The sequence below is a fragment of the Bombus huntii genome, chromosome 17 (assembly GCF_024542735.1).
Source record: "Bombus huntii isolate Logan2020A chromosome 17, iyBomHunt1.1, whole genome shotgun sequence".
NCBI lineage: Eukaryota > Metazoa > Arthropoda > Insecta > Hymenoptera > Apidae > Bombus > Bombus huntii.
Window position 1 is genome coordinate 6,579,695 of NC_066254.1, and position 12,383 is coordinate 6,592,077.

Consider the following 12,383-nt stretch of genomic DNA (forward strand, 5'->3'; position numbering starts at 1 on the left):
AGTGGGAGGAAGGTTGCAGCGTACGTGAGAAAAACTAACTTTCCCTAGTTAAGCTGTGGTAGACAATAGTCTTTGGAAATTCTTCGGAAACAGATGTTTGTTTGGTTTGAAGGACCTTCTCTAGGAAATCTATGAGATTTATGGAAGGTACTTGAAACTATGGAGGATACGCTGCGAGTATCCGAAGACATCTGGTTGCCATATTGCCCGCGGTGTGTGGCCTCGGCTAGGTAGAGTGTTACGCGACGTAACAACATCAAAATCCTGATGTAAAGTCAAATCTTTTTACTCGTTCGATTTTAAATGAATTTCATTATTGTGCCATCATGTAACACAGTACTACATTCAATGTATATCTGTACATTCATTTAAGGTTACCAACACAAGATAGTATTTATAACATACATATTCCGTAATTTAAATTCTCCCTATGCTTTTCCAATAAATTTATAAATTAGGAATTTTCGGAATGGTATTTAGTAGAAAAATCGGTTATTCCCATCTATCTGTAAATGTCTTCCATCGATGTACTAGATGACTTAATATTTTTTTCTGGTCCTGCGACGACTGTTCTATAGAATTCTTCCGTATTTTCGCCAACTTCCGACATGAGGATTCAACAAATCTTTTATTCTTCCATCAGATTCTTACCTAAACGAAAGTATCTTCCTAACGGATTAATAATCTCCATTCTATCTAATCCAGGAGTCACAGACGAATTTTGGTTTAAATATAAAACACAAAAAGCCAAATAGTAAGCTAAGTTCGAGCTGTGCGCGACTTTTGTATCTTTTCTGGGTAAAAATCAATATAGTGAAACTTCCAGTATTTGAAGACCTATTATCTGAATATTTTATTATTCAGACGTTCCACTACCCAAACGTGTCATTAATTACACAATATTTCTACTTATGTCCTTCTATAATTTCATATCTTTCTATTACATTGTTTTTGAGGTAGAACGCGTTAGTATTTCGCGTATAATGATATCAAGCAGGAATCATGTCGTATTAAGTATTAAACTACAGTCTAGATTAGATCTACAGTTCATAACGTCAAAAAGCAGATACATGTAATTGAAGACTACTGAGGTGTTTCAAGGTATAGAAAAACTATAAAGGAATTGAGAAATAGGTATCTAAACTCTGCTGTATAATAATTGTTTCTATAAATCAGCAATAAGGAAACGCCAGTATTTCATTCTAGCTACGTTATTATGCGAAGAAGTTTTCAAATTTGGATAAATATTGTTTCCCACATTTTAAGTTCGCATGCTGAAAAAGGAAGTCCACAAGAAAATAATCTTCAGACATAAGAAAGTCTTCTTATTTGGAAACGTTTATGACATTAATGGACCTAAGTGTTTCGAGACAGCGGTTTCCAACCTTTATGCTACTACGCCTCCCCTGAAAAAAATTTCTTTCCGCGCCTCCCTACCTTTTACTTTTTTAATAGATATAATAATATAAACACGTTTTAAATAATAGAAAAAGCTGAAAACTACAATTAACAGAATAATAACAAGATTTTGCTATAACATATACGTGTTTTACGATATGAAGTTCTATTTATTTGTAAATATTATGGTATGAAAATTAATATTTTATTAAGAAATGTTGGTACCTCCCGTAGCAATACTCCGCGCCTCCCACGTTGGAAACCACTGTCTTCAGATACAAATAGGATGATTTAACGCAGCTCAAGCTATTAACAAATTTATTTGATATAGCAGTAAAAAAGATATGGAATCCATAAATGAATTAAAAAAATATTACGTTTATATTATATTGTATTTTTGTAATTGTTCTTGAATTATACTTTTTGAAAAATGGACCGATAATGATAATAAAACACGCGTGTTCCACCATCCACAAATTCCCTCATTCAAGCAGTCATCACTCCATTAATTTCCTCCATAAATTCGGATAATGGAAATTCTACTGTCCAAAAGAGCTTGTAATTCTAGCTTCTTCATTTAGATTGTTATGAAATAATTTTTGTTGGTATTAATAAATATTATAACGATAATCTTGGAGAAACGCTCCCAGAGGTTATGGCATCTGTTATTGATAAAAAGAACTATTAGCATCAGTGCCGTAAGAGTGAAAATAATGTTCATGTGGCGCACTGTTAACAATAGAAATCCAAAAGTTAAGATCTTTAAACAGAGATTTATTCAATGAAAATAATATCAACAATAATAGTGAAACAATAAATACAATAGTACTAATATAATAAACTAAAATGACAAGTATTTGAATGATTATGATATAATATTGAAAGTTTGAACACGAAAGTTTATAATATTCTGAAACGTTTTCAATATGTACGATAATTAAGATGCTTAAAATCTATCTTATTAATTAAATTGACTGCACATGTGCAGGCTAGACCGACGAGCTTTGTAGATAAAGCTCAAACGCAGTAAACCCAGTAAGTTTTATTGAGCAACACCGTTACAAAGAAGCTCCGCTCCTCGCTAGATCATTAGACGTAGAATGAACTTTAAATCAACATTAGGTTTAGCTCAGAGCGTGTCCTTGAACTAAAATTGTTCCTTCGCTGGCTAATTTAATCAAGTTGATCTTGAGAGCTCTACGCAGACAGATAAAACCGGATCAGGTAAATTCTAGGGTTTCGGTGATTAAGCTCTTCGCGAGCTCATTAAACTTAAAGCGAACCAACCGATTGTGAGTCTCTTGGTTTCTCAAAGATCTAATCTCTAAGTTGGTTCTAGAAGCCATTAATCGAGGAACTGAATCGAACTACCAGCCCTCTATTTATGCTTGATAGTCGTGATTATGTGGTGCACTCACGTGGATGCGCAGTGTCTGGCCTCGAATATATTTTGTTGCTAATTTTTTACAAAAAAATATAAAAAAACGAACGCTAGCTTATATCAATAATAATCATGATTAAACCTGAAGAAAAATACATCATTTAAACTAAAATACAATTTTTTATAAATAAAAATAAAAATAACATAAAGTAGTCATTTTTACGTTGATGATCCAGGAGTGAGGGTGTTACTCACTCCGTTACCTAGTACTTTTAAACTAACTCTAAACTGTGGCTTATTTGGAATATGTTGCGAAGAGGCTGATGTCAATAGAATGTCAGATACTTGTAAATAAGAAAAGTTAATTTTACAACAAAAGAGTTGCTTTCAGAATCCATGATAATTACACATTCTCTTGAAAAGTACTATCAGCTTTTAAAGTCTTAAACTCTTTCTCTTTAACACAAAAATACCACGAAAAGTTGGGGAACATTATTTTTCAAATTATTTGTATGCAAGAATGATTTGATCTGTTTACTTCTTTCCAGGAATTGTCCAGGATACATATTACCCAAAACATTTTTTGAACAGGAACAGGATTATACATGCAAAATTTGTGAATCAATTGTTCCTTATGTGGAAATTGAAAAAATGTTAGAAGATATTGGTATATACCTTTCAACTATCAAGAAAAATGACATTATTGCATGTAAAGAATTTATAAGTCGTTACAAAAGTACCCTCCACCCAAATCATTTTTACAATATTGATGTAACGATTGCTCTGGCTCAATTGATTGGACAACAAACTGGAGGATTAGCAGCAGTTGAAACAGATCTTCTCATCGAGAAAATAGAATTATGCAAAAAACTGGATAAATTGCTCAAGACACTCGTTCCTGGTAATGTATTTTATTTAAGAAATGATAACTAACGACAATTATTCCATATTACCTTTACTCATTTCTGACGAATTCAACGATTCCTATGTTTTAAAACTGGCTGATTAACTTTACCACAGATACGCAAAATACTTAAATACAAATACATGATGGTAGGATTTCAAGGAATTCCTGGGAACCTATTGTTATTTAATTTGTTTACTCGATTAACATTTTCTGATACCACCGTTGTTATTGTTATCGTATACCTGTCCGTCCAACATTTTCACAGAAACCCTCGTATTTCTTTACTTTTTCTTCTGGGTGCGTGTTGCGCATTGCCTGAAGCAGTTGAGAATTTCCCTTTTTTTCAAAATATGTAAATATTCGTAGGAACTGCACAGCCTAGAAAGTACCAAATTCTTGTTGGTTAGGCGTTAGGGATCCCCGGGGGATGAGGGTAATTGTACAATTTCCAATTCGTCGTTCTCCACTCTCTCCTCCTCGGGTACCGTGATCATGAGCGCGCGCATAACCTAGGGTTACTTTCGAACTAACTCTTTTAACTTCCTAGCTAGGCCGAAGTTTAACCGAGTACATCATGTCATTTCCCCTCATTTTTAGCCATTCCTTCTCTCAGCACTACGAAACTCTTCTAGGTGTAGTGTACTTCTCTATTTCAAAGTTTTCAAAATATGCCTTTTCTTGATCAGTTCTTTCCCACCCATCTCAATCTCCCGTGTCCGCCAGTATATAATGTTTTAGCCTTTAGCTTTGTTCTCTTTCTCCCATGGTTTAGCTACATGTCTTGACCGTAGCTACTTTTTTTGGTTACCGCATAGAATTTTCGAGTACAAAGTATTAATGTTTCCTTTAATCCTTTCCCTCCATAAATAATTAATAAATAATAGCACGTCATTGAGTTCATCTACGCCGTTTTTCCCAGTGGCTTTCGGATTTCACATTGGGTTCTCTTAGTTTGAACCTCCCGGACTTTACGTCAAGGACCGCAAGTGACTTCATTCATAGAATACTTATATATTCATCCTCATCCGCAATCAATAATCCTGTGGCTCCCTGGCCTTTTTTTCACGAGGAGGGCAAAATGCATGCATACCCAATGACCCGCGTCACTGAGTTAAGGGGGACTCAGCAGGTGGAACGCTATACCCACTAAAAACCCCTCGTCTGACCGCTCTTCTTAACGTACAGGTACCAACCCCGGAAGCGCCTTTCAGCATTCTTCAGGATTGACCCTAGCATGTACCCCTCATTCGTTACATCTTTTCAATTATTTCCATTTCTATTGGCTCTTGTTCGTCTTTTTTCTATATCCATCTTCTGCTTTCGTCTCCCCATAATAATTCTTTCGTAGAATGCCTGGAACTTAGTCCAGTTGTCATCTTGATTACCTCTTCAATAATATTTTCCGTCGTTAATGGCGTGCCAACATGGCTCCCCAATTTGGTCCTGCCGAAGATCCACCTACGGCAGTGTAACAACGCATGCTCCGTGTCCTCCCTTCTGTGTCGCAATCCCAGCATCTGGAATGAACCTCTTTGCTGGTCGTCCTACGGTACACGTTGAATATCCCGTGTCCGGTCAATAGTTGTATCGTCCAATGATCAATATTTTTTCTTACACTTCTTGAAAGTACAAGCGTCCCCTCTTAGTTACTTCGTCCAATTGTCATTTCTATAAGAGCTCCATTCTTCCCTCCACTTGTCGTCTATACGTTCTTTCACTGCCCTCATGCTTTCCACGAAATTTGAGGCAATTCCTGCTCTAGGCCGACTCTCACAATGTTCTTGTTGGTAATTCTCCTTTACTTCATACATCTTAGCCCGGAGTTCCGCTTTGTAGTAAATCGGCTTTGTGCCCGCCAATACGCACGGCGCTGCATGCGATACAGTGCTGTGGGCCGTAGACGATCTTATGAATGCGCTTCCCCTTTCTGGTTCTGTTCGTATCGGGGGTCAGGTAGCTACTTTGATCCATCTCACTATCCTGAGCCAACTTCCTCCTTAGTGCTGTCCTTCATTCCGATTAGTCTAATCGAAGCCTCCTCTAATCTCCTCTCCGTGTCACTCTCCAATAGCGCTTGATCCCTGTTCGCTTTTACCGCGTGAGAGGTGGCCCTGGGACTGACCATCCTCTCGTCGTTGTTCACCCAGTCGTGTGATGACCGTCAGAGCGAGACTGAAGAAGCACTATCCGCAACACCGACGGAGCCTGGGGGCTCCGAAATCCCCTGAGCCGTAACTTTCTTCCTTCTCGTGTGGCTCCCTGACCTAGAATCAGGTACGTTCTCATATCCGCTAGCACACCGCAGCATCATTCCATAGAATGTCCTCGCTGGTCTCTCGCGTTGCTCGGAGCCTCGGCTCGGAAGAATTAAAAATAATAATGTTATGTATAAAGTAATGTTATTTTATTTTTAAGATTCTGAGATCATAAATGTTTTCTTAGATGGGACTCTATATTTCTCTATATATCAATTGACCTGATGCTCCCTCCTCCATACAAAAGTGTTAATGTAGTATTTTTATTTAGAAATGCTTAGTTTAAGAGGTATTTCAATTTTAATATCATCAAATTCAGTGTGAAAAACGAAGAAAATATAAACACTTTAATCCTGTTTTATACAGGAAAAAGATATATAAAAATGAAATATATATATATATATGTCGGGTTCACATTATGATTAGGGTTAGGGGCGTGCAACGAATCTTCATTTGGATTACACATTGTCGTTATGCAATAGAGAAGACATTGACTAGTGCAAATACGATTATTACAGAATTTGACAAGTAATGTGACCGTGGTAATTAGATACTCGAGAAGCTAATGACAATGATCCTAGGTTCAATAACGAATCCGCGGTCAACGGGATAACAGAATGCGCTTTCTTCCAAAGCCCAAGTCGTACTCGACTTGCTTGGCTATGGTACAAGTATTACTAAACTAACTCTTTGTTAAGTAACTCGCTAATACGACATCACGAGGATGACTTTCCGCCACGATGATGCTGCAAAGGAAAACTATGATGGGGTGTGTCCAAGGACACGAGATCATCGGATTCGTCGAGGATAGCCTTCGTTCAGAAAGTGAGGGAAAGTGACGTTGTTGTTAATTGGTCAATTTCAATGTTGGTAGTTAAAGAAGATTTCCCCTATCTTCCCGTAGTTGGGACAAAGACTGTTTGTCTGTTTGAAGGACTTTAGGTAATTAGATCGTAATGTTTATAACGGCCCTCAGGCTAGCTGAACTGAACTGTGGAGATGCATCGATATCTGGTAATCATCTCGCCCGAAGAATAGGGTCTGTGTGTGGTAAGCCACGGGACAGAAACCGTTGGAATGTTTACTGTCGCGTGCTGCTACAACTATTTCTTTTAAAGAGAGCTATAGAATTACTCCATGCCTCTGTTAGGTAAAAACGTTCATCCTTTGACCGCGGTTACGTTCGGTGACTGGTTGTCGCCTCGAGCCCAAGCTCACTATCATAAATCTCGAACAAATACAATCGGATTGAATGACGACAATTGCTTAATTACGGCTATGGTAGAATCTAGATTAAAGTGTTAAGGGACTTTCCCAAAATTCCAAAGGGAAGGATCCGGTGTCCTTTCATCTCCGACATATATGTAGTTCCATCATTAAAAAATTGCGCTGACTTGGAAATTTCATAAAAATGTTCATTTAGCTTGTTACGTCGTGCGACATTCTACCTAGACCAGGCCACACACCGCTGACAGGATGGCAACCAGATGTCCGCACGCCTTCACTGCGTATCTTCAATAGTCCTAAGAGCCGATCATAAATCTTAGGAATTTCTAATGTTTATTATGGAATGTTTTATGGAATGTTTATTACCGAAAGATAGAAGAAGTTGGTTTTTCTCATGTACGATGTTTCACACTAGCAACTTTGTCTCCGGGGCGGTTAACACCCTTCCTCCACCCTTCCACACCAATTCAGAAAATTAACCAATTACCAGAGAAGTCCTTCCCTCACTCTCCCAACAAGAACTTGGTCTTAACAAATCAGCTTTTCTCGCATCATTAGACCCACCCATCGCAAGTGTCCTCCGCTGCATCATCGTTACCGAAAGTCAGTCTTCATACATTTTTTGAACCTTCAATATCTAAGCGTGCGTCGCGTACAACACCTTGTTACTCTAGCTATCAATCGAATTAATTGTACATTTCTAGTTAAGAAGTTGTTGGAATAAACATTAATTATATCTATTAATTCAGTGTAAAGTCAATTCAACCACCCCTATTATCGCAACAGAAATCAGGAGATCGATCATTTCGTGGCGTCGATTATCCAATCTTAACGGGAATTTACGACTCCCGTTGACGTGCTTTCTCGCGATCGCGTCTCCCCGCGAATGGTCGAAACATTGAATAACATTGTCCTAAGAATCTTTTTCATAGGATCTTTAATAGCGGAGATATCCAAGTGCTCTCATTTAAATGCCGTATCTTGTACAGAATGCAATTATATTTAAAAATGGTGATTACTTGCAAAAGTTTGCATTAACGACAAATAATTTAGAAATTTTCGATCATCACCAATTTCGAACCAGTAATAACCGATTTCCATGACCATGAAATGTTTTTCAAGGTCGACATTTTAGACTATTTCATTATACATATGTACAACCGTCGCTCGGCTTTAGTTTCCAAGATATTATGTCATATACTGCTTCTGACAGGATGTGTTTCGCACTACACACACAGTTCTAGTATTGTTTACTTGCATGTTTTCGTATCTATATTATAACAAGTTATTAAATTTGTTGTTTGTTTATGGTTTAATTGGTCGCATTTTTATGTAACCTTATCAAACTATTTCATGGAGAGTTGAAACAGGAAGATTTATTCTAGGCCGTCTATGGCAGAATCAAATAAAGAAATCTAATAACTTGTTACTTTGCGAGGAATGAAAGAAAGGAAGACAAAAGGAAAACGCCATGAAACGAATGCATCGCGTGTGTGTTAAATGAATGAATGTGCAATAAAACAAATTCATTCCTGTTTCAGATGTATAAGAGAAAAGAGCGGTGTACATTAATACTTCTAGCTATTTTGTTACATACAAAATTGTTATTATGTTACATATAATTTTTATATTTAATAAAACGTTACAGATTATTACTTTAACAGTTACAACTATTAGATATGCCTGTAACGCAAGAGTAAAATAAGTTTAGATTCGTATTAAGCTTTAGGTACTGCCGTTAATATTGAGAATATTTCAGCCACAATATTGACAATAAGCGAATATTCGATTATCAAAATTATACTGGCGTCTAAACAGAAACTCAACTAAGTAACCAATATAATTTGCAAGTTCCATACCGTGGAATAATCGCTATGATTTCCTGCCACATACATTGTATATTTTCTGTATGTGCATTACTGTTTTGATTACTATCTGAAATGTAGAGTGTCACAGACCAATGACATACATGTGTAAACAGCAAAATATCACATATAGTATCGAATACGTTTTTACGAGTAACTTGAAAACTAAAGCCGTACTGCAGATATATATGTATGTCGGAGATAAAAGGACATCAGGACCTATCTTTTGGAATTTTTGGGAAGATTGCCAATACTGTAGTTTAGAACTTTCATTATAGCGGTGCTTGAATAATAAAACTTAGAAGTAGTTGTTTATGATTTAATCCGATCATGTGTGCCCGAGAATTATGACAATAGGCTTGGGCTCGAAGTGATACAACGGGTCGCTGAAGGTAGCCACGGTCACGGGATGGACGTTTTTATCTAACAGAGGTATGGAGTAATTGTACAGCTCTCCTTAAAAATATAATTGCCCCGAGGGGTACAGGGAGGTACGGAGAGGAGTATATAGGTGTAGTTCGATTTGGACTGAAGAAGTTAGTGGAGTTCTACTTGTGGACGAGTAAGTGGAATTACACTTGAATTGTGGGCCAGTGAGTTCAGTTCGATTTGGACTTTGGAAGAAAGCACATTGTCTAACCTGTTTTTTTTTTTTATTTATTTGTTGAAATTACAATCAATTCTCGCGTTGAGAATTTTCAGTAATTTTTCTGGCGTGGCGCAGTGACATGGCTGTTTATTTACAATAAGTTAATACTTATTATAGATAGATATAATTTATAATCTATGAGTATTATAAGTAAGTGCATATGCTTGATTTGGATAATTAAATGAATCTAACGTTTAGGTCTAGCGGGTAGTGCCTCTTCAGCCTGCGAATCTGGTCCGTCGTATCGAGTAGTCCAGTGATTAGGGGGTTTCGGTGTTTGTTGATTCTTTTGCTGTATCTGTTGCTATATTTTGCTATTTCCTCTTTGACGGTGGGTATCTTGAGGTCGCGGTGTATTGTTTCATTGGTTACATACCAAGGTGCGTCAATTAGGGATCTTAGCGTTTTCGATTGAAAGCGTTGGAGTATTTCGATGTTGGAGTTACTTGCTGTTCCCCATAGTTGGATTCCGTAGGTCCAGACAGGTTTTATTACGGTCTTGTAGAGGGTAATTTTATTCTGAAAATTTAGTTTGGAGCGTCGGCCCGTGAGCCAATAGAGTTTTTTTAGTTTGTCCTTTAGTTGCTTCCTTTTATCTGAGATGTGTGTCTTCCACGTTAGTCGCCTGTCCAGGGTCATGCCCAGGTATCGGACTGTGTCCCTGCTAGGAACTGTTGCATTGTTGATGGTGACCTGGGGGCAGGTTTGTTTTCGGAGCGTGAAGGTTACATGTGAGGATTTCTTTTCGTTGACTTTGAAGCCCCATTTGTGAAACCACTTTTCCATGGAGTCGAGACTTCGCTGGAGAGTGGATGAGGCTATTACCGGGTCTGCGTGGGAAGCTAATAGCGCTGTGTCGTCTGCAAATGTCGCTATTGTTATGTCGTTTGATATAGGTAGGTCGGCAGTGTAGATGGAGTACAGTAGGGGTCCGAGGACACTACCTTGGGGTATGCCGGCTTCTATTGGGAATGTTGCGGAAGTGGCGTCTAGGTATTTAACCATGAATTGTCTATTGGTTAGGTATGATTTTAGGATGGAGAAGTAGGGGTGGTGTAGGATCTTTTTAAGTTTGTATAGTAGCCCTTCATGCCATACTTTATCGAATGCCTGTTGGATGTCTAGGAAAACCGCTGAGCAATATTTTTTCTTTTCGAGTGATTGGCTGATCGTATGAGTTAAGCGGTGGATTTGCTCTACTGTAGAATGATGTTTTCGGAAGCCGAATTGGTGATCTGGGAGTGTTTTCAAGTTCTCTAGGATTGGAAGGAGTCGGTTCGTGAGCATCTTCTCGAATAGTTTGGACAGGGTAGGTAAAAGACTGATTGGGCGATAGGAGCAGGTTTCGTGTATCGGTTTACCGGGTTTAGGGATGAGGGTAATCAATGAGATTTTCCAAGCCTTAGGATAGTGTTCCAGGCGAAGGATAGCATTAAAAATCGATGTGATGAGTGCTATCCCTTTTATGGGAAGTTCCTTGATTGCTTTATTGCCTATTAGGTCGTGTCCTGCTGCTTTCTTGGGGTTAAGGCGACTGATTGTTTCTATAGTCTCAGCAGAGGAGAAGGGTTCGATAGGAGGGGACATTTGGAAGGGGGTGTGTAGGTATTCAGTAACGTCCGCGGCGGCTTGGGGGGAATGGGGTTTGAATACTTTTGACAAGTGTTTTGCAAACAGGTCGGCTTTTTCTATAGGGCTTCGCGCCCATCCACCTTGCGGACGGCGGATAGGTGGGATTATTTGTGGGGGGCGTGTGAGTTTCCTGGAGGCCTTCCATAGTGAGTAGTTGGCGTCGGCTGTGGGCGATAAGCTGGCGAGGTATTTATGGAAGCAGTCGTTTTTATAGTTTGTTAAGGTTCTGGTTAGCTTTCTAGTTGCGTTGTTAAGTTTTCGTTTGTCCTCCGGTGTTCTGTGGGTCTGCCATACTCTTCTTAGTCTGCGTTTTTCTGCTATTTTTTTTAATATGAATTGTGGATATTCTTGTTTGCTGTTGGTTGGCTTTGTCGGTGTGGAGAGGCGGATTGCGTTTATTATGCTCGTGTTTAAGTATTCCGTGGCTGCTTCGATATCTTCCTTTGTTTTTAGTGGGGTGAAGGCTGAGGTTGAGTGTGTAAAGACTTCTCTGAAGAGCTGCCAGTTGGTGTGTTGGTTGTGAATGGAGCCATTAGGTGTACTCTCGATGATTGTTGAACTGACTGTTGCTATCACGGGAGAATGATCAGAGGAGAGATCAGCCGAGGAGTTGATCTGGACGTGTCTTGATGGGATATTTTTAGTTATGAAGAAGTCGAGAAGGTCGGGTATTTTGTTGGTGTCAGTGGGCCAGTATGTGAGTTCGTATGTGGTGAGGTAGTTGAGGTTGTTGTTTATTATGCTGTTTAAGAGGTTTTTGCCTCTTGCTGTAACCAGTCTGCTGCCCCATTGGATGTGCTTGGCGTTATAGTCTCCTCCAACTATGAATCTGTTGCCCAGGGTGTCCAGGAAGTTATCAAAGTCTTCTTTGGCGATGGAGTGTCTGGGAGGGCAGTATACTGCTGAGGTGGTGATTGTGCCATGACAGTCTTCTATTGCTACGTTTGTTGCTTGGAGGTAGTCTTTCTGGAATGATGGAAATTCGTAGTGCTTAATACTTGCTTTGATTATTATTCCGGTGCCACCGTGGGCCTTTCCGCTGGGGTGTTGGGTATGGTAGAATTTGTAA

General features: G+C 38.7%; 1 protein-coding gene across 4 annotated transcripts in view; it reads left to right on the forward strand.

Annotated features, from left to right (window-relative positions):
• The window catches only part of LOC126875170 (SET domain-containing protein SmydA-8-like), a 54,212-nt gene that overhangs the window by 32,851 nt on the left and 8,978 nt on the right, over nucleotides 1–12,383 (forward strand). For all 4 annotated transcript variants that reach the window (XM_050637905.1, XM_050637908.1, XM_050637906.1 and 1 more), the window contains one exon: nucleotides 3,328–3,680. In XM_050637905.1, the coding sequence (XP_050493862.1) occupies nucleotides 3,328–3,680 (353 nt within the window). The remainder of the gene's footprint in view (nucleotides 1–3,327; nucleotides 3,681–12,383) is intronic.